The sequence below is a fragment of the Lontra canadensis genome, unplaced genomic scaffold (genome assembly GCF_010015895.1).
Source record: "Lontra canadensis isolate GAN:19392208 unplaced genomic scaffold, GSC_riverotter_1.0 scaffold12, whole genome shotgun sequence".
Taxonomy (NCBI): Eukaryota; Metazoa; Chordata; class Mammalia; order Carnivora; family Mustelidae; genus Lontra; species Lontra canadensis.
In genome coordinates this window covers 6,767,008-6,790,029 of record NW_022631006.1, presented here as the reverse complement: position 1 = coordinate 6,790,029, position 23,022 = coordinate 6,767,008, and the positions used below count along the sequence as shown (strand labels likewise).

The following is a 23,022-nucleotide window of genomic DNA, read 5'->3' as shown; positions in this document are numbered from 1 at the left end:
CTGTAGGGGCATCATCTTGCAGTCCCTGATGAGATGGCCTGTGAGCAGCAGGAATGGTCCTGGCCTTTTATCGTGAGAGGCAGGCAGGACCCTATGTCCACCAGTGGCAAGATCCAGCAATACCACCACCCAATACTTGGAATCCAGGTGATGACTCCAGAGTCCCTTTCTCCTCTGCCTGTAAATGGGGAAGGGGTCCTCTCACCGAGTGGGATCATGGAGCCTCTGATGAAGGCAGCCTGGGGGCAGTAGGTGGAGAGCCCCAGGACCTGGCACACATTCAGCAGCAAGGTCAGAATACTTTTCTTCTGAGAGTTGTGTGTGGCATCTCCTCAGGGACTCCAGCTGAGACAGTGCTTCCAGTCAGGTGGATGGATGAGCCCCTGCCTCCAGGGATGGAGGAGAAGTTGGAGCAACCAACGTGCTGCCCTTCACCATGGACAACAGGGACCAAAGGAAAGTCCATCTGATGAGCAAGTGGTGATACATGGCTGGCTGTCATCAGCATTAAATCCCTGGGCTCAAACCCTAGACTTCTCTGCAGGGCTCCTAGTCGTCACAGCTTAAGCGGAGAGCCTCCACTCGGTATTTTACAGCATGGCACTGTGATCACAAACATTGACTCTTTAGGAGATCTTGGTGCCCTAGATGGGAATCCCAACAGTCTGTAGCAAACAAGGCAACCCACAGTCCTCAAAAGGGTAAGGGCATGTGGACAGGCGCCCCAGCACTGACACAAGCTCTTCTTGGGGTGTCCCAAATAGGGAGATGATGCAAGTCCACCCCTTTCCAAATGCTTTTTGCTTTCTCAATACAAGTCTCTCCACAACAGTGCTCTTCTTGGCCCCCTGATGTAAGCAAGGCAGGGAGGCAAAAGGGGGCCCATCACAGGATCCCATATACATGCCCCCCTCTGGCCAAGACACCTGGATAGCAGACTCGGCTCTGATTGGGCAGCTCAGTAGCAGCGGGTGGGTCCAGAGGAAGAGGCGGCATCAGCGATTGGCCAGTTGGGCAGGGTTATATTTTACGGGCGGATTACCGTACATGAGGTACTTGGACAAAGTTTTACGGGGAAGAAGGACCTTGTAATAAATAATATTCTGCACATCAAATCACTTTCACCGGCCCCCACCCCCGCAACACACACCAAAGAAAGGCTACACACAGGACAGTCCCTCCCATCCTGTTACCCCGCTCCCAAACCCAGCTAATTCTTTCTCTATTACTTTAAGAGCCAAGAAGACTTCGCTGGCTCTGATGGGGGGAGTCCCCATGAATTGGGTGCAGGATAGAGATAACATATATGCTAAAAAAGGAAGCAGAGGAGTCAGAGATATATGGAGAAGGGGCCTTTGGGATCACCCCAAGTGCTGGCTTCTTAAGTAGCTATATCTCTCCGATATGACCACTAGAGGGCAGAGGAGGAACAAAAATTCCTCAGCACAGTTCATCAGCTGAGAACCACCAAAGCCCACTAGATGGCGGTGAGCCCCCACAGGCTTTTAAAAAGGAGGGAAAGCTAGTAACAGTTACCACAAGGAGAAGCCTGAGAGGGTAGCAGGCAAAGCTGGGCCTGGGTGTTGGATAAAGGGCCATTAACTGACTTCCTTTAGTTACAAACTTCCAACAGTCTGGACTGCACTTCCCCAACAAAAAAAGAGGAATGAATGAACCCTGTCCCCATCACAAGGGGTCTCCCTTGCTAAACCAGCGAATTCGCCCTTGGCCCTATCCTGATCCAAATCTGCCTACCCCCTCCTTTAAGCTATCCCACTGTGTAAGAGTGATTACCAAAGTGGTCTAACTCTCCTCAGCCCGCTCCTGTCCACCCACCCCAACAGGTGGCTTGGAAATTTACCTCTTTCTTCTCCTCATCTTCAGCACTGCCCTCTGGGCGGTCATCATTGCTGACTTGGTCTGCAACAGGCACGGGGGGTTCCGGAACCTCATTTTCAGGTCTGTTTTCACTTGTGTCCATGGTCACTTCCTCCTTCTCCTCACTGACAGTATGGGGAGAGGTAGGGAAGGAAGGGCAGGGAAGAACCAAGGGGAAGAGAGAGCAAGATGTTAGGTTTGGGGTCAGGAAACCCCCATGCCTCATTACTTGGGTGGGGCTGGGAGAGCTGCTTTTCAGATGAGACTAGATCCCTTGCCCCCACAAGGCAACTGGCAAACTGTTTTCCTTGGGAGAAGAGCACAGATCGTAGCAACCACATCCACCCACTGCTCAGATGGGATAAAGCTGTGACCTGTGGGGTCAGGACTACCAACTGTTTTTAGGCAATTCAACAGAGTACCCTTACAAGGAAAGGAAACAGCCCTCTAAACAGTCCCTCAAACGTGACCAATTTGCCCACAACCCTGTATCCTCCCTATCCCCTGGCCACAGGCATCTTTTAACAAAATTGCATGAGAAATTAAGGGAAGCCTGATTGCTTAAGACAAGAAAGAATGGCTGTGGCAAGTGATCCCACGCTTGTGTTTACAATCAACTGCTTAATAAGGCCTACCAACCCACAGGATCTGGAAACAGGAATGGAGAAACGGCGGGGGGGGGGGGAGAAGTGGTGGTTGCAGGGAAAGCAGGGCTGGTGAGGGTTCAAACTTCAGTAAGGACACTCTCATCCAAAAGGAAAAATGACAAATGCTGGAGTTTGAAAGCTCAGAGAAGAATCAGGCCACTTTTACCTTCTCAGAGGTGTAGGAATTGTTCTTACATTCAGCTTTCGCCCAGTTTCTCCCACTCCCTCATTCCAACTTCCAAGAGATAAAGAGAGCAGGCCTCCCAGTCAGGACACACCCTCCCCCACACCCTGGATCCCCTCCCCACTACAAATACTGAATCCCCCCACCCCCACTCTGAATCACACAAGTTAGCTCCCACTTCAGGGAATGAATCCCAGAGATTCACTTAAGATAAACTATCTTCCCATCTCCTTTTTCTGTCTTCATCCGTAACTTCTATCTCTAATCTCACTCCCACTACCACCCAAACATTAAGGGGAAAAAAAAATCAAATTAAGATGACCAGGGGCCCAGGACCCAGGAGAGGGGAAACAACGCATCCTCACGCTGAGAACCACCACCAGAAAATTCAGCATTCCCCACAGGCTGACTGACACTCAGAGGTCAGAACAGCCTCCCCAGAGCATGCAGGGAGGGATGCACGGGAAGGGGGAGGGGAAAATCGGAACTGTGCCCCCAGCTATCCGGCACCCACAGAAACACGCGATTCAACTGCCTAAATCTAAAGAAAAGACTTATACAAAAAATACCTATTTCCCATATGGAGAGGGCAAGTTGGGCCAATTAGAAACCAGGCAGGAAGGACAAAGGGGGAAAGCAGAATGACTGAAAACAAACCAAAACGAAAAGACGGAATGAAAGCCATGGGGAAAAGGAGGAGGATGAGGTAGGCTAGAGCGGTGGGGAAACGGGATACATGGAAATGTGAAGCTCTCACCCTTCTTTGCTTTCTGATAACATGATTTTTTTTCTCCCCCTGGAAGTGCTGTTTATCCCTTTCTGGAATGGAAGAAATAACAAAAACCAAACAAAAAAAATCCTAAAAAATTAAAAAAAAAACCCACAACACCTTCCTTGTCCCAAGAGCCCACCACCTCCTCCCCAGCCACCCGATCCAGAGAGAGAAAATCGAGATGCAGCAACTGGGGATCCAAAAAATGGTAAATGGAAGGGGAGGTGGTGGTGGTGGTGGTGAGAGGAGGCTAAAATAGATCTGGCTTTTAAGAGATAAGCGTTAAGTCCTCACGGCAAACCCCGGGTTCGGCTGGATTGGTCTCTCTGGAGAAGGAGGAGGAAGAGGGCCAGGCTGCTGGTAGTGGCTGGCTCTATTGTATTGGCGGAGCGGCGGCGATCAGCCGGAGACATGCAGGGGAGCCATCTTGCCACTTACCCAGCAGCCCGTGTGTGCGGATGGGGGAGGGCCCTGCTGCAGCAGGGGAGGGGAAAGAGAAGAGGGAGGGCGCTGAGCGAGCAAGGTTCTTATCCTCTGGCAGGCCACAGGGAGCTCACTGCTGGCTCAATAGGCCTGGCCTTTTTCCTTCTTTTCTCAGGTTACAACAGCTACCGAGGCCTAACCCCACAGGGAAAGGGTGCACTCTCCTTGTCTTCCCAGGGGGCGGGGGAAGGGGGCTGGGTGGAGAGGACATACAAAGTTACAGCTGCTTGCTTGGAAGATTCCAGAGAAAAGAAGAAAGGGAAACAGCAGAGCTTGGGAACAAGAAATGACTAAAGAAGGAAGATAACAAAGCCAAAGTTTAAAAAGGCACATAATGGAGGGTCATGAGCAATTTTTCATGTGCTCACCTCCCTCCATCCTAGAAGCCAGTCAGCTGTTCATGCAGGGAGGTGGGATGAGAACTAGCTCTATCCAATCACTGGAGGAGCTAGCTGGCTGCTCACCCCAAGCAATGACCACGTGTTATTACTCCAACCTGTCCTTTCTCCAGGGATGGCGGGAGGAGAGGATAGAAGAGAATTCCTTTTTGAATTACCAGTAGAGAGGGGGAGAGAGGTCTCTGAAGAGATGACAGACAACTTTGTTTCACAGAGTCTTTAATCAGGTCACCCTGCCCCGGGGTCCCCTGGAGCCAGAAAGGAAAAGGATAAACAGGGCAAGGGGACCTTGGGTAGCTGAAGCATGAAGGCCACTTCTTAGAGCAAGTGCTCCAAGCTGGCGGCTCCGAAGTAGATAGGAAGCCGGAGAGAGCTGTTACATGGGCGGTTGGGGGGGTGGGTAGGGGGCTGTCTGCTGGGCCTGAAGTTTTTGGGAACTAAATGGAAATTATTAATCATGGGCATCTTCACCAGACTAAATGTGAAATAAACTGACTCTAACCACTCAAAAAAAACACACTCAGTAGATGCTCAAACACTCCTTTTTTGACTGCAAAGATGCTCCTTTTGCATCCTAGCGGCAGCAGAGGTTTAACAGTAAGGTATTTAATCAAAAGCTTGGTATTTATTATCTCATTTGTAATATCAGAGCTTTCAGCCAGGAGTAAATTTTCCTCCCCACTGCTTAGAATCTTGTACATGCTGACTACATGCTAAAGTGGTCATGTTTACACATCACTCTAAAAGTTCCCTTTCACTTAGTCACCACTGTTTGCTCATTAAGACTGAGAGCTCTGCAGTCAAACTGGCTAGGGACCAATCACAGCCTGACCCTGTTCCACAAGTTCTGTGACACTGGGCTAGTCTCTGATCCTGTAAAGTGGGGATCACAAAATACCTATCTCATGGAACAGTATGATAAGGCTTTGCCCTTAGAAGTCTGGCTTGGACAACACTCCAAGTCAAGGTAAGGATATGCATTAAGAACATGTACATTTAATATGCCATTTATCTCATTTGATACCACCTATGGAACTTTTTCTGAGTTTTCTCAAAGAGTAGACTGCACTTTCTCTGATATGAAGGCACTCAGTAGTTGGTCTGACAGGTTTTCAGCAAGGACCTCATCACCCTGTATAGTAAGCGTTGGATGACTTGCCCCACACCTCCACCTTGTAGGACTCCTCAGGCTCAGGGACTACACTTCTCAACCCTAGCCCAGGGCCTAACACAAAGAAATGCTCAGTAAATATTTCTGAAGTAGGCTGTCCTTGTGTGTACCAAGTGGACACTTTAATGACTGCCTGCCGAACTAAGTTTTCTTCTTCTTAAAGTAAGCTCTACACCCAATGTAGGGTTTGCACTCATGACCCCAACATCAAGAGTCGCATGCTCTCAATAGAGCCACAAAGCACCCCAAAGTTTTCTTCTTAAACATCACTTTAGATGGAATTCCCACAGAGAATGTTACCTTCCAACATCCTCAAATAAATGTTCCCTATCCATCAACTGTCTTAAAATAGTTTCAGCTGCCAATATGCCTCTCCAGAAGTAGCTTCCTTGGAAGAAAAATTTTTCTTTCATTGGAAATTCTTTCTCACTTTTTCAAGAATAAGAATTTTACGACATCATCCTTGGCCTTCTTTAGACTCAGTGAGTTTGTGCCATCTATTTCCCCAGGAACAATTCTGTGGGATCCAGGATTCCAAAGACTTTATTTTCATAAGAAAAAGGGGAATCCTTGAAACTGCCCCCAAAAGAGACTCAAACCTACTTGCTTGTAGGACCAGTCCCAAAGCCTTGTCAGCTACTTGTCAGAGGTCCACACAGCTTTTCTTTGTAGCCCTTTTTAAACAAAAGGCATCTAGACATCTCCCTTCCCACATTTAAGTTCTTGCACAAATATTTCTGGTATCTTTGAAAAATCTGTGAAACTGCATGGGGGCTTAGGGACAGGAGATCTCTATCCATAATTGAACAGCACAAAAAGCATCTGCAGCCCAGAAGAAAAGGACAGAACTATTTGGAGATTAACAACATCACATTATAGTTAATATCTAAGATTCAGAAAAACTAACAGAAAAGGAAATTTCTACAGGTGTATATGTTTGAATTTTAGTTACTACAGAAAATTCATGAGGAGCTGAGGACCTGATATGAAATAGTGGGATGTGACTATTCTCAGGCAGTGAGTCTTAAATATAGAATACCGCAGGGGCATACTAGTTTCAAGATAACCAAGGATGATATGATTTGGGGGGTATGTCCTTAGATTCCAATTTCTTAGTAAGCAAATACCACTGATGATCACCAATAAATTCTACTTTTAAAAATTATGCATTACTGGCATACTGGTACTGTGGGTTCCCTGGAGAGTGACCATTACATTGTCATATTGGTTTAAAGGACTATTTTCTTCCTTGTACTCAGGCAAAAGGACAAATAAACATAAGGCAAAAGCCCAAAGCCGCTATTGCCTGCAAGGGTTGTGTACTCAGAAGGTTGTATCAGGAAAAATTCAGGTTTGAATCAACTACTGCTGGATAATACAGTTGCTCACATGTTAAGTTCTTTTTTCTCCCCTATTTTTTTTTTTAATGTAAAAACAAAGTAGCATCATATTCTGCTGTATGAAGACACTTTTGTTATATCCATAGCAGGCAGAAGACTGGATTTTGGAACATGGCTCAACTGAAATAGGACTGAGGGCCACAAATTCCTGTTCCAAGCAATGACAAGATACCTTACCTCATAAATTAACAATTCCTCAGGGAACAATCAGAATCAGAATGGATTTAACAAAGCACAAAAAAAGTTAGGCAATCTCTTCCAGGTGCTGACAGGTCCTTGAAGTCTTTTTTTTTTTTTTTTTTTTTGAACATTTTACTGAATCAATAGGCCCTAGATCTGTCTCTTGTTGAGACAGATAGGAAAACCAAGGTGAAGCCACAAATTCTTGATCCCACTTTTAAAATTGGCCAGAGGCTCCAGAGGTCACCAGACTGAAAACCAGGACTCTAGAGGAGTGAAAGACTAGGATGACTGGTGTGAATCAGATGCAGTATGGCTTCCAGAAATGGAGGTAAACCTCTCCAAGAGTCATTTACCAAATCCAGTGCCAGAATAGCCTACGAGTTTAGGCCCTTGGGCATGTCTTTTTATTAAGCTGCTGAATAGACCATCTGGGAGACAGGCAGAGGGAAAGTAGGTAAAGGGGATGTGTGTGAGCTACTCCCGAGCTCAGATCGCATATCTCACCTATAGGCTGCTTCACTGAAGCTTGCCTAGGCAACAATGGACAGTCTCAGTATTTGCCCAGGGTGCCACTTGCCTATCACCTTGTTGGAATCAATGTGACTAGATTACCTGTCATAAAGTGGAAAATCAAAGGCACCTTTACATGGGGAGAAATACTCTGTAGAGGACTCCGAGTTTCCTGTGCCTTGGACTTGCATGCTGAAGTCCAGAAATAAAGATGCTTCAAAACAGCATCAAGTGCTATTGCCAGGATCTCATACACCCACTAAATTTCAGGGCAAACAAAAACCTTACAAAATTACTTGCTTCTCAAAGTGTAAAGGAGGCAGTTCCTCAGGCCCAATTACTAGTAGGTTGTCAACACCTACTTTGAAACTGCCATTATACAAAGGACATGCTGCAGCCCCTTGGGATGGGGTAAGGAAGGGCAGGTATTATCTCTGGTTGATCGATATGGAAGGGAAGGTGTCACCCCATTTCCTCATCGATGGTGTAGCTGGGGAATCCTGAACACCTTCCAGAATCCGCGGGGTTTTCACTTTATGGTCCTAGAAGAAAAACCCTCTCCAAAGGATAATGTACCCTCCCGAAAAGGGAAAAACAAAACTTTTCAAAGGAAGTAGAGTGAACTTTTGACTTTCAAACCAAAAAAGTAATGGCCACAAGATGGCAGCAGAGGCAAGACTATTAGAATAGACAGCAGCGAAGGTGTATCCCAAGGCAAAAGCTATACAGATAGTAAGGAGTACAAAACTAGTATTAACGTCATCAGGAAATGAGATAATAAATCATGTCACCTGCCCACCACCCTCCAAAATCAGTCTGAAACGCTCAGAAGAGTGTAAATTATTAGACTTTTACATAAAGGGAAAAAGCATACTGGTAGTTTAGTGTTAAAAAGACATAAAACCAACAGAGAACAACTTTAGGCCAACTGTCTAAACTGGATGTTCACTAAAGCAGCACAGGATTCTTGATGTCTAAAAGCTAAGCAATCTTATTTCCACAGTGTTTTGCTTTTCACTTCCCTTGGGACTCTAAAGCCAGGAATTTGGGTTCAATGGCTTCTTAACGTATAGTACCTAGCTCAGAATAATGAATGATATAGCTATTCTTACTTGTACTTTTCTAGAACTAAATATAAGGAATAAAAACTCACATTAATTATGTAAATGGTAAAAATCAATCCAAGGGTCCCAGAAACAAACTTCTGGTTGATAGATGCTTCACATTTTGCTGTACTGTATCCAGTAAGAACTAAGATAGACTATGCTTAATAAAAAGACGGCTAGCAACTAAGGAAAACAACAGAAACTCAAAACACCTCTCTGTGCCTTTCTTGGTAGACTCTTGACATCCTTTATTAAAGTGTGTTCCCAGGCTCAGATGTAGCTGGTAAATATGAGTTAAACATTGAGTTAAAATGCCCTGAGTCAACTCCCTTATACCGCCCTGAGTTTGGAAACCAAAGCCTCTGCTATCTGCTCCTTAAAAGAACTATTTTGGTCAGATGATCCCAGATATGCTCTCTAACCACCACTTTTCAGAGTATCCTTAGAAAGTCAGTGGTGGCTCTCAACGTAACTGAAGCCTAGCCTTTGTCCAGATAAAGCTCTGCCTTTATGTTTTAAAAGGAAACTAGGACTGCTTAGTCAAAGAACCCCCGGGAGCAAAGAACTACTCCACACTGCCAGTTCCCTGTTATACCCCAGCTGAGAGAGATTACTTACACAGTGTGAAGAATCCTTTCTGATTCTGGTAGGTGAGCGGTCTGGGTCTCTGAGGTTTGGGGCTGTGTGGCAGCTGGTGGCTCTGCCTCTTCAGCTTCACACTTCTTTGGGCTCCCCTGTCAGAACAAACATAGCAAAACACCCATAGCAACATACTTAAATCTGCTTGGTTCCTTTTTTTTAACCTGGAGCTGGTAAAAGGCAAAGCAGGACTTCCACAGTGACAGCTCCACACTTAGCCCTATAGATCTTTGTTATTTTTGTTTAGAAAGTGGAATGGAATGCTGCTTAAGGAATTTCTATGCCAGCAATCATTTTATTAGACTTCTTTTCTGAGAGAACTAAGAAAAGCCTTCCTCTGGGGCAGAAAAAAAGATGACACTCTGTGGAAATGATCCCGGGAGCCCTGGAGAGGAGGACCTTGCTGCCTAGCCTCATATAGAGCTTTCATGAACTAGGGAGTTGGAACGGAGGTCAGTGGAACCATACAGGTATCCCCAACCATCTATATTTCTACTGAACCTTATCTAGACTGACCTTCCAGTTTTACATCTAAGACAAAAGAGAAAATCATGCCTAATCCTCCACCTCCTTCTAGGGAGGGGGCATAATAGCCTACCCGCTCAGGCTGTAACCTCTGGGTCACATGCTTTTCAGCTGGCTCAGGTTGGCTCAAACGCCTCACTTGGATAGAGGATGAGGTGGAAGTCCTCTCCTTTGGCTCAAGGACCTGCAGTTGTGGCACTGGTGGAGTTGCAACCTCCTGACCAGAAGAGGGATCTTTGGTTTCAGTGTAGCTGGTGCTGCTGTCCCTGGAGACTCCAGGGCTCAGAGACTAAAGAAATGAAGCAGATAAGGCAAATTATTTTATATGGTATATATTCAGTACATCACTGAGTTTTCCAACTTCCACTGACTCAATTAATACTTTGGACCCTTCCCTCCCTATGTTTATTCCTCTTTGAGTTCGTGATCTCCTTGACTTCCTAGAGTACTCAGCAAATTACTTAAGTCCCGGGGCGCCTGGGTGGCTCAGTGGGTTAAAGCCTCTGCCTTCTGCTCAGGTCTGGGATCATCTGACCATCCCAGAGTTCTGGGATGGAGCCCCGCATCAGGCTCTTGCTCAGCAGGCTGCCTGCTTCCCTTCCTCTCTCTGCCCTCTCTACCTACTTGTGATCTCTGTCTGTCAAATAAATAAATAAAATCTTAAAAAAAAAAATTACTTAAGTCCCAACTATGTGCTAGAATACTAGGATACACATGTAAAAAGGCCTGTACCTATCTTCAAGTTTACAGTCTAGTGAAGACAGGTAAAGGATTCAGCTTTGGAATCGAAGGGACTCAAAAAAATTAAAAGGACTCTATTTAGGGATTGATGAATTAAAAATTAGATTCTGAAAAGATGGGAAAGTAATCACTGACCTGGGGATTAAAGGAAGCTTTTCCCATTCCTGCCAGAAATCATAATAGGTTCTCCTGGGGTTGAAAAACACTGGAATACAAACAAAACACCAACGCACCCAGGATTCTCCCACACTTACTTTTCTGCTGTTGCTTGAAGCTGAACGAGAACGGGAACGGGAACGGGAACGTGACCTGGACTCTGATGTTGATCGGGAGTCCATCTCGGATCTGCCACGAGGGTTGGTATGAGTACGTGCCCGAGATACATCTCTCTGCTTGGATCTTGGAGATGAGTGAGACTGAGAGCCTGAGCTGTCAGGAGAGCGAGATCTTGATCTAGAACTGGAGGATGAAGAGGAGGACCGGCTTGAGGAGGAGTCAGCTGACTGTTTCAATCTGTGGCTTGGGAGAAGGGTCTGAGAAGCCCTTCTACCTTCCTTCTGTTCCAAAGACAGCTGTTTCAGAGATTCCTCGGTGATCCCTTTGGCCGGTGCTAATTCCTCGATTTTAAGAGGGAGTGGTTGAGCAGATTTTTCTGCCTCAGTTTCAAGACCCTTCCGGGTTGAGCATTCAGCTAGTGTGCTTTTCTGAACTAGAGGCAGGACACTCTCCTCTGGCACTTGCTCTGCTAGAGTTTCTGCTTTGGTGTCTGCAGGACTTGACAAAGGAGACAGGCCTCCCACCAGCTGGACAGTATGCTGAGATATTAACAGCTCCCTGACCTCAGCATCTGTATTAGGAGGAGAGAGCTGAGTGAGGACAGGGGGAGCTGGGCCTTCCATGGGCTCTATTTCTTCTTCACTCTGGAGCTGTGTAGTAGGTGGTGGAGAAGATGCTTCCTTGGTAAGTAAAGGTGGGGGAGTTTCCTCCTCACCGGCATTTTGCTCTGGTTGTAGCACAAGAGGGGCCTTTTCTAGATCTTCAGTCAGTCGAGGAGGGGAAGGAGACTTTGATTTTTCCTCCAAGCCTTTTGAAGATTTTATTTCCTTTTCTTCTTTCTCAAGAGGAAAAACTGTTTTCATTTCTTTCTCCTGTTGATGTCTGGCCATATGACTTCTTCTGGCTTCTTCCTGGGACCTTGTGACTCTTCCTCCTCTCTCTAACCCCTCCTGTTCCTGGGATCTTACGGTTTGGGGTCTCTCATCTATCACCTCCTCTGGTTTTACTCTGGGCAACTCTTCCCCCTCTTCTGCTTCCTCAAACTGTTTCAGGACTGGTGCATCCCTAGATTTTTGTCCTTCATCCTCCTCTTCCTCTTCCTCCTCTTCTTCCTCTTCCTCCTCCTCTTCTTCCTCCTCTGTTTTCAAATTTCTATCTGCTCTGATCCTCAGATTTCTGGAAGGTGTTTCTTGATCTTCTTCCTCCTCAGCCATCTGGCTACACTCAGAGAGTTTAGCTGCTCTTGCCTAAAAGAAAAGATATACAATGGATCCAAGTATCTTTGCTCACTATCAGAGGGGAAAGGGTCTTTCAGGAGATACACATAGGAAGGAAAAACTCAATGATACAGGCTTGCATCTACACAAACAAGTGTGCCAGTAAACAAGCATGACCTATCAAGCTCTTATGGGGATCAAAACAGAGTGCAAATGAAACGCAATAATGAAACTGCTACAGTTCATTTTTTAGTTTCAAGCTTTAAAAATAAATATAAACTGAACATCTAGAAAGTGGCAAGGTGGTGGGGGAACCAACCTATCATTGCATAATGTAATTATTTTTATCATTTTAGTATATTCAATTTTTTCCCCATCGTTTCTTTTCCATACTCATAATCATACCACAGATACACTTTTGTGTTCTGCCCACTTAACACCGTATCATACGGCTTTAAAGTTCTAATTGAATAACTCTATCTTTTCTAATAATGTACTTTAGTAACACAGACCAGCCTGTTAACTTTCATAATTTAGTTTTGATTTTTATATATTTGCTTAGAAATCTGAGTAGACCTAATCAAAAAACAAAAAAATAGTTCTTTTGTGTGGGCTGCCCACATGCCACCCAGACTGAGAAGACCTGGACACTTTGGAGGCGACTGGGGCCACAGCCACATCAGCAAGCACTGAAAGTCGGAGAAGGCAAGGTAATGCTGGGGGCACACATCATCATGTGATCAACTTCATCAAATATCACCCAAGTTACTCTGGAAACGTTGGTATGAGGCGTGAGCACTTAAAGAGGACCAGAGCTTCTGCCCATCTGTCAACCTTGACAAACAGCGGACCTTCATCAGTTAGAAGACACGGGTAAATGCTGCCAGAAACAAGCCCAGACCTGCTCCTATCCTTGATGTGGTGCACTCAGGCTACTAGGAAGTTTTGGGAAAGGGAAAGCTCCCCAAACAGCCTGTGGACCGTGAAGGCCAAATTTCTGAGTAGAATAGCTGAGGAGAAGATGAAGGGGGTTGGAGGGTGCTGTGTCCTGGTAGCTTGAAGCCATTTGGAAAAAGGTTCATTAAATGCCAACAAATACTTTTGGAAAAAAACAAAAACAAAGAAAAACGAACAAACAAAAAGCATCCCCCTCAAAGAAAAAACCCAAAATGAGATAAAGAGGAGTACTACAAAAATCTAAAGAGACACAAACTTTGAAAAAGTCCAAGGAAGAGGAGCAGGAGATACCCAAAGCAGTACTTAAAGAAGTGAAAGATGCTTTAAGAGGTATTTAAGTTACCTGTCTGACCCTGGATGATCGTCTTTCTCCTTTTCTTGGTTTATCATCATCAGATTCACCTTTCTCTTCAGAAATAGAGGAGCTTTTTCCTATCAAATGAAAGAAAATCAAGTCAGATTCATGGCATAAACATTCATTCAAGGATGCTTTCTAAAATTCAATCACAGCATATGAGCTCGACAATACATATTGGTATTAATTAAACTACATGAGGGACTATATGAAGTTCTAAGGCGGGGGATGAGGGGGCCGCCTAGGTGGCTCAGTTGGTTAAGTGTCTGACTCTTGGCTTTGGCTCGGGTCATGATCGCAGGGTCCTAGGACCAAACCCTGTGTTGGGCTCCACACTCAGTGGGGAGTCTGCTCCAGGATTTTCTCTCTCCCTCTGCCCCTCTCCCTCCTCACATATGTGCACTCACTTGCTCGCTCTCAAAAATAAAGAAATAAATCTTAAAAAAAAATTAAGTTCTAAGGGTCTTATTAATAATTCCTGCTGTGCACATCTGGAATATTTTCAGTATCTCAAAGCCAATTCACATATTACAAACAACTGGAAAATAATCATTGGTGGCTTCATAACTACCAGGGGCTTCAAACTGTCTTGCAGGGATGTACAAAGTGCACTTATTTCTATAAAATGTTTTGTCACTATTTTTCTGGATTGCCTATTGCAACCACTAGTTTTGAACAAAATAGGATGATTAACAGTTTGCGAAACAACAATCCTATGAAATAGAGTACTTATAAAATGAATTGTTTTTAGGTCCTAAAGTTCCTAGAAATTACTTCAAGCCACTGGACAGGGCTTCAGAAATGGGCCCTCTCAATTATGTCTTTATATGAAAAGCTCAAAGTGAGATTTCTTTTTGAAAGGAAAAATAAGGGGTGCCTGGGTGGCTCAGTGGGTTAAAGCCTCTGCCTTCGGCTCAGGTCACGATCCCAGGGTTCTGGGATGGAGCCCCGCATCGGGCTCTCTGCTCAGCAGGGAGCCTGCTTTCTCCTCTCTCTCTGCCTGCCTCTCTGCCTACTTGTGATCTCTGTCTGTCAAATAAATAAATAAAATCTCAAAAAAAAAAAGAAAGAAAAAATAAGTTTAAGAAAGCTTGAAAACCATCAATCTAGGTCATTTCAAATAATAACTCCATATAAAACTGGAAAAAAAATTTCATTCACATTCCATGAACGAAGGTAACTATGCATAAATCACTTAAACAATTTAATCTTGGGGCACTTGGGTGGCTTAGTTGGTTAAATGTCCAACTCTTGATTTTGGCTCAGGTCATGATCTCAGGGTCATTAGACTGAGCCCTGCGTTGGGCTCCGCACTGAGCACGGAGCCTGCTTGAGATTCTCTCTCTCCTCCTTCTGCCCCTCCTCACTCTCCTGCAAGTGCTCTCACTCTTAAAACGAAACACAACAAAACAGAATACAAAAAAAGGACCAACAACCAGGGTATGTCTAAATGTCTTGACCAAAAAAGGGCAGAAATGAACTGAAAGATTTCTAATCTTCCTACCAGCATTAAAATCTTATACAAAATATGGGATGCCTGCGTGGCTCAGTGGGTTAAGCCTCTGCCTTTGGCTCAGGTCATGATCTCAGGGTCCTGGGATAGAGCCCCAGGCTCTATCGGGCTCTCTGCTCGGAGGGGAGCCCGCTTCCCCCTCTTTCTCTGCTTGCCTCTCTGCCTACTTGTGATCTGTCAAATAAATAAATAAATAAAATCTTAAAAAAAAAATTACACAAAAAAGCAATGCAGATATTGATGAGAGCCAGTTTAGAAAATAGCTTTAAGATGAGTATATTCCAGATACATAACTCAGTTAGATTGGGCTCAATTTTAATATAGTACAAAAGGCTTAAATAAACCATGAAACCATGTCCTAGACTAAACTGGTACAATTAAAACAGACGGTGTTTTATTTTTATTACTATTATATTATTATTAGATGGCTTATATTATATATACATATATATTATATATATTATTATTAGATGGTTCCAACCCAAGGTCTTATTTCTATATCCCAATAATCTAAAATGAATTAATCTTTGCTCCTGTAATTAAAAGAAGAAACAGAAAATGAACTAAAAGACTGCACATATTCTGTAAAACTTTACTCCATGATCACTTTACTCACAGGATCTCTGAATATATACCATTTCATATCTGGGTTAGTGAAAAAAGACTTGCATTATGGGTGTCTGTACAGGATCTATGGTTAGGATATTCAGTAACAAGCCAGATTCTCTAGCAAACACTGAGGGATAATCTGTAAGAAATTAATAATGTGGTAATTGTAATAATCAATAATTAAATTAAATAACCTGGATTATTTAATAAATTAACCAATAATTAAATAACCTGGAATAGGTTAAATTACAACATGAGTAAAACCAAAAAGAAAACTGTTTTCCATTAATTTTAGATAAAGCTCCTCTACAAGTTTAAAATAACCAATTTTTATAGTTTAACAAAAAAGAAAAAATAAGGTAGAGGCTAGGGGGTAGAATGAACAGGCAGAGCAGAGAGGATTCTTACAACGGTGAAAATACTCTATGATACTGGAATGATGGATACATATTATACATCTGTCCAAACCCACAAAAGGTACAACTCAAAAGTGAACCCTAAGGTAAAATATGGATCTCGGGTGATTATGACTTGTCAGTGTAGGTTCTTCAATTTTAAGAAATGTACCACAATGGGGGCACCTGGGTGGCTCAGTGGGTTAAAGCCTTCGGCTCAGGTCATGATCCCAGAGTCCTGGGATCGAGCCCTGCATTCGGGCTCTCTGCTCAGCAGAGAGCCTGCTTCCCCTCCCCTCCCCTCTCTGCGTGCCTGTGATCTCTGTCTGTCAAATAAATAAAATCTTTAAAAGAAAAAAAAAGAAAGAAAGAAAAAGAAAAAGACATGTACCACAATGATGAGGGAATGTTGTTAATGGGGGACACTATGCATGTGAGGGAGTAGAAGGCATACTGGAAATCTCTGTACCTTCCTCTCAATTTTGCCATGAACCTAAAACCGTCTAAAAAAATAATGTCTTAGGGGTGCCTGGCTGCCTCAGTTGGTAGAACATGAGATTCTTGATCTCAGGGTTATGAGTTCAAACCCCATGTTGAACATTATTTTTATAAATTTTTTTTAAATGTCTTAAATCCAGATACTTAAGAATTTAAAAACATAAATAAAAATAAAAAAAGAAGAGGCGCTTGGGTGGCTCAGCTGTTTAGTGTCGATTCTTGATTTCGGCTCAGATCATAATCTCAGGGTCATGAGATCGAGTCCTTTTGAAGCCTGCTTAAGATTCTTTCTCTCACTCTCCTCCATCCGCACCTCCCTGTCCCCTTGCATACTATCTCTCTCTCTCTCAAAAAAAAAGAAAAGTTAACTAGGTCAGAGGGACAATAAATATCTGAATATTGCAGATATTTTAAGCTTTACAAAGACAAAGAAAGGTGAGGAAGATTACAGAGCAAAGTTTCAACTGAGGTTTTTTTTTTTAGTTTGTGAGACTATGAATTATTTAAAAACTTGCTTTTTCTTCTAGTTTTTCCAAATTTTCTTTAATAAATACATACTACTTTTTATAGTAAGAAAATATTATTTAAAAGGATAAAATCCTAACCTCTGGAGAAAAAATACACCCTTCAAATCCTATGAACAGCTAAAATTCACAGGCCTAGCCAACCCAAGTACTGGCTTTTATCACTGCAATTCTTTTTTATTTTATTTTATTTATTTGAGAAAGATAGAGAGATAGTGAGTAAGTGTGCATAAGCAGGGGGAGTAGCACATGGAGGGAGAGGGAGAAGTAGGTTCCCTGCTGAGCAGGGAGCCCAATGTGGGGTTCCATCCCAGGACCCTGGGATCATGACCTGAGCCCAAGGCTTAAGAAGGCAACCAACTGAGCCACTCAGGCATCCCTATCACTGCCAAGTTCTATCTAAGAAACATTCTCTTTGTTTTCTTATTAATTTAAAAACAGGAGTTATATGCACATATTTAAAGCCATATTAAAGATGCTTTGTGGTGAATAACAAGCTCTCCATAAGCACTTATACACTCTGTATAAATAAATGTGATTTTAAGAGGTAAGAAAAAGACCTGTTCTATGAAGTTGGTCAGAGATAAATGTGTCAAAGAGTTCTAGAGTTGTGATTTTAAAATTAGGTATGTACAAGTAAATAGCCTCTTTCTCCACCTATTGAAAGCTGAATGCTGTTCTTTTTTTTAAATTTTTAAAAATTTTTTAAATTTATTTTTTTAAAAGATTTTATTTATTTATTTGACAAAGAGAGAGAGATCACAAGTAGGCAGAGAGAGAGGAAGGGAAGCAGGCTCCCTGCCTAGCAGAGAGCCTGATGTGGGGCTCGATCCCAGGACCTTGGGATCATGACCTGAGCCGAAGGCAGAGGCTTTAACCCACTGAGCCACCCAGGCGCCCACTGAATGCTGTTCTATTGAATCATAATGTTGTTTTGATGCTGTAAAACTGCAATGATAGGAGTCTAGGTGACTGCTTCTCTGGAAGCACTTAAGTAATAAGTCAGCAAAGAGATGCAGGCTCTTCAGAAAGTTTTGGTCATGACTGTTTTGGGAAAAAAAAAAAAAAAAAAAAGACAACTGGAGGGGACCCTTAGACATAAAACGGGAAATCAGTGAGCAGCACATAAAGAAGAAAAACAAGATAAAGAGAAACAAGATAAAGAAGAAATGTGGAATTACATTCTAGCTCCCTGTAAGGAAGTGAACTGATGCAGACAAGCTTCTGGGAAAGGTGACATCTTCTATTATGGGCACATGGCCACATTAAGTGTCTTAAACCAAATGTTAATAATATGTGATATGTAGAAACTGGGCACTTTTAGCAAAGGGTGGAGCCAATGCAAGTTAAGAAATGTATTTCAGGAGTTGAAAAGCAAGGGTAAATATAAGATTTCCAAGATTCCAAAGCCAGAAGCCTTCAGGCTGCTAGACAATAGAGAAGTGAAGAATGTTTATAAGGGCCATATAGGAAAATACTGTCTTCATTCTAGAAAACAAATCCTTGGATATGAGTAAGAAGCAGGAATTAAGAGAATGGAGGCAGAACAGGCAATGACACCAAACCTAAATCAGACTCATGTTAGCTGAGAAACTTAACTAGCATTTCTCTACAATCTCAGCTTGCAGATTTAATATGAGAAAAAGGAATGAGGACTTTATGCCCTATAAGCAAAAGGCTGGTTAAGATCCCCTGGAGCTATACCTTTGTTAAAGAATCTGTATACTGATAAAAAAAAAAAAAAGTTTAAAAATGGTTAAGATTTTATTTATTTATTTGACAGAGATCACAAGTAAGCAGAAAGGCCCACAGAAAGAGAGGAGGAAGCAGACTCCCTGCTGAGCAGAGAGCCCGACGTGGGGCTCAATCCCAGGACCCTGGGACCATGACCTAGCTGATGGCAGAGGCTTTAACTCACTGAGCCACCCAGGCACCCCAAAACGTTTTCTATCTTTCTACTAATTTTCGTAGACTGGACTCTTCTTAAATAATTACCTAGTGGCAATAAAGATTTTGATCACCCAACCATGATCTAGAGGTGATTCTAGACAACTTCTCACTACAGAGAGTGGATACTGTCTCCCAGCACGTTAGAAAAATCTGAAGAAAGTGGTAGAGAGAAAAGTCAAGAAGGAAAGCCAGGAAGGATGTTATACACCAATTCTTCCTATCTGGGATTTTGTCCACAGCACATAAACAGGAGGTTGCTGGAATATAAGCCAAAGATCCTGGTTAATTACAATACTAAAAAACTATTCTGTTAGTTAGTCATTCGCCAGTTGAGTAGATTAACAGGGATAGGGCCCAGGAAGCCATATTCTTAAAAACAGTTTAATATTAAAAAAAAAAAAAAAAAGTCCTCAGGTGCCATTACTGATTAGCAAATTGTTACTAAAAACCTTCCTTTAATGAAAATCTTATTAAAGAGAAAACTCTCCAAACATCCAAATAAGTGGGCATCCCAAGAGTTTATTCGCCTATGGCAGACTAACATTGCACATCTTGAAAGAATCTAATTTTCTGGGTAAACTCCAGGCATTACCACTGATCCAACTAAACATCACTAGAACTCCCAACTACCACTCCATTTAGGACCCTGGCCAAATTCTGTACCACGTCTACGAGATTCATATTCTAGACAAGATCAGAGGTAAGAAAGTTTACGGCAGAGAGTACACTGAAGAGCACAAATGGCAACTGTTAGCTACTCTACAATTTACTACATTCATCTCTTCTCATTTATTTTTCACCTCTATCTTTCCTCTTCTTCTCCCTGTTCTTCCCAGCCTTGATCAATTACCGCCACAGGCAAAGTCCGGCTGATGACAAAAAGCACTGAAGAGACTGGTTAACCTTTATTCTAAATCTTTATTAGCTTTTGAAACCTTATTTCTATTTAAGGATCCATTTTTCATTTTCATTTTAAATTACATTTAGAACTGAGACTCTTTTTTTAAAGAGAGTTCCTCATCAAATCATGTTCCTATCAAGAATTTTCAATGGTTTCCCCATTACTTTAGAAAAAAAAAATCTCATATTAATTGGCTTGATATTCAAAGCCCTTGCCCATATTATCCTAATGTACCTTTTTTTTTTTTTTAAAGATTATTTATTTGACAAACAGACAGAGATCACAAGTAGGCACAGAGGCAGGCAGAGAGAGAGAGAGAGAGGAGGAAGCAGGCTCCCCACTAAGCAGAGAGCCCGATACGGGGGTCATGACCTGAGCCAAAGGCAGAGGCTTTAAACCACTGAGCCGCCCAGGTGCCCCCTTAATGTACCTTTTTAATTGTTCCTCTGACTTTTCTTGAATGTGAAAAGAACACTTAACTCTGGCTAGATTCGTTTATTACCTCTCCTTTAAAAATATCACATTTATCCCTAGCTTTATGCTTTCATTCCTTCCTAAAAATACTCTCTTGAGAGTCTCCTCTGAACCAATTCAAATCCTACTTATTTCTAGGGCTCAGCTCAAATCCCACACCTTCTTCATGAAGGTCTCTAATCACAGAGGTCCTCAGAGAACTTTTGCTCTGTATTTTTATGGTCTGTGTGTTTACACTATTTATATGGCACTTTAAAACACACCATCGTCTGTTGTTGGCTTTATGTGCAATTACCTTCTCTCCTAAAAACATTTTACAAAGTGCTAACTCCCCATATGGAGCATGGAGATACATATAATTTAATTTAGTTAAATTATTTTAATTATTTAATAAATTTAATAAATATTTTCTTGACTTTTATTTGAGAAGAAACACTAATTTAGAAGAGTGTTCCCCTTCCTCCTGGCTTTACAATCAGGGAAAAGAGTGCTAAGAGTAAAATGGATCAATTGAGGCTCTGCTACTTTTGGATTTAAGGAGAAAAGAGATCTCTAAAATAACTTATTTTCTTCTATCACTAAATATCTTCTAAAAATCTATGTTCAGAAAGGAATTCTAGGGGTGCCTGGGTAGCTCAGTCAGTTAAGCGTCTGCCTTCGGCTCAGGTCATGATCTCGAGTCCCAGGATGGAGTTCCACGCTGGGCTCTCTGCTCCGCAGGGAGTCTGCTTCTCCCTCTGCTCATGCTTTTCATTGCTCTCTCAAATAACTAAATAAAATCTTTAAAAAAAAAAAAAAAGGAATTCTCTATTAATCAGAAGTGTTAGTAACTTTGACATGCCCTAAAAATATTAAATATGAAATGATCACCTCCTATATGACCACTAACATTAATAATGATTCAAAATATTTTAAATGTACACATGGGTTTAACATATCTATCTACTGCCCATGTGTCTTATATACGTGTTTTCCTAAAAGTATAACATTTTAGGTAGTTTAGAAGATAAACGCTGCATTTCTGGATTTTTGCTTGAAATATTATACAAAATGAGTGCTTAATTTTTATATGAAAAAACTAATCTTGCCTAAACTGACTCTATACACCGAGTTAGAGATACTTGTAATATGCTCACATGATGCTCTGCACTGCTTCTCAGAGCACACAGAACAACAGTAACTATTGTATAATAGTTTGATTAATGTCTAACTCCTCACTAAGCTATAATTTCCTTAGGGCAAAGACTTGTATTTTCTCTACTATTTTCCTGGTGCCTAGCATGTGCCTAGCATACAACAGGCACTAAACAAAAATTTGTTATATGTATTAATGAACTATGGCAGATACCCACTTTGGGGGTGGATTACTGGATGTGCAATATGTCATCTATACAACTGGTGAAGGGATGACAAAGGGTTGTGACTACTGCTCAATGCAGAGATAGAGGATGCCGAAGAGATACAGATGAGAAGAAACATCATACGGCCTCAGGAAAAACACTCTGAGGGGTTAACACAACATAGAGGTGAAAGCAGACTTCCAAAAGGACATAATTCCCATGACAAACAGATATGAAGTATCAATGTCACAGAATTTCCCTGGGACTCTTAATGGAGGCTTAGCATGAAAGGAGGCCTAACTACCTCCCCCCACCAACTACGCAGGATTGACAAAACAGCGCAGTGGGGAGGGAGATACGTACTGGGCGAATGTCTGCTGAGCTCCAGCTCTGGTCTCTCCAGGCTGCTCTGAAAGTCAGGAGGCAGCAGGGAAGCCACTCCCTCAGGATGGATCATCTCGTCCTCCGACTCAGCTGAAGCTTCTGCAAAGTACAGATTGGGTCGGGGCAGGGAGGGAGTGAAGGGCTAAGCATGTGGGAATATGTAGAGGAATGAAGGAGATCAGGCAAAGTCGCGGGACACAAAGTATATACTAAAAAGAGCACTGCACATAGAGAAAAACTCCCTGGGATTAAGCTCTACCTCATTTAAAGGGTAGCTTAATTTACTTAGAACTCTTCCTGCTGGTAGGAATCCTCTTCTAACAGAGAGTTAAATTGTTTTCTTCCCTGACAAAAGGTAAATAAACAACTCACTTGGCCTAACTACCAAAGCAAGTAAGTAGCAGTTTCAGCCTTATTCCTGAAATTGCCTACTTAAACAGGCCTATCTACTCAGTGACAGGAGTAAGAATGAAAAACTCCTTGTGACAGTCTGGGCTTACCTTCAAGTTCTGCAGCTTCTCGGGCTTCACGTTCCAGACGCTGCCTAAGTAGCTCCTGCTGCTTTTCCAGATACTGCTTTATGAAACTGTTCTGGCTCATTTCCTCACCAATCTGTGTAGAAGACATGGAAAAAAGAAAAGTTGAGGAAAGCAAACCAGGGAAATGGAAGAAAGAAAATTCCTTGGAACAAAGGCTTCCTCCTTATATTTGAGCCCAAGAAAGATAATAAAAATGTTGGAAGGTCCTCTTCTAAGCTACTTTTGTTGAGGACCAAAATAAAGAATCTCATGATTCATAAAAGACGACAAAAAGAGGAACTGCACATAATTTCTTATTCTAAATATTCTGATCCCAACCAGCAATGCCCAAGTAACTTAAAATAAAAATTCCCATAAAATTATGCCTTTTAATCTAAAATATTATCTAAATTTTCCTTCCCGTAGTAACAAGAACTGAAAAAATACTAGTTCATACTAGGTCATTTTTTTGTT

General features: G+C 42.5%; 1 protein-coding gene across 2 annotated transcripts in view; it reads right to left on the bottom strand.

Annotated features, from left to right (window-relative positions):
* ACIN1 (apoptotic chromatin condensation inducer 1) overlaps window positions 1-23,022 on the bottom strand; it is a 33,216-nt gene that overhangs the window by 6,954 nt on the left and 3,240 nt on the right. Inside the window, exons 3-8 of one of the 2 annotated variants that reach the window (XM_032856380.1) lie at window positions 22,531-22,642; window positions 22,010-22,129; window positions 13,431-13,519; window positions 10,892-12,160; window positions 9,351-9,466; window positions 1,862-2,003 (exon numbers count right to left, since the gene is read on the bottom strand). In XM_032856380.1, the coding sequence (XP_032712271.1) occupies window positions 1,862-2,003; window positions 9,351-9,466; window positions 10,892-12,160; window positions 13,431-13,519; window positions 22,010-22,129; window positions 22,531-22,642 (1,848 nt within the window). Of the gene's footprint in view, window positions 1-1,861; window positions 2,004-3,775; window positions 4,039-9,350; window positions 9,467-10,891; window positions 12,161-13,430; window positions 13,520-22,009; window positions 22,130-22,530; window positions 22,643-23,022 lie in introns of those variants that run through there. The other variant, XM_032856381.1, reaches the window with a different exon arrangement.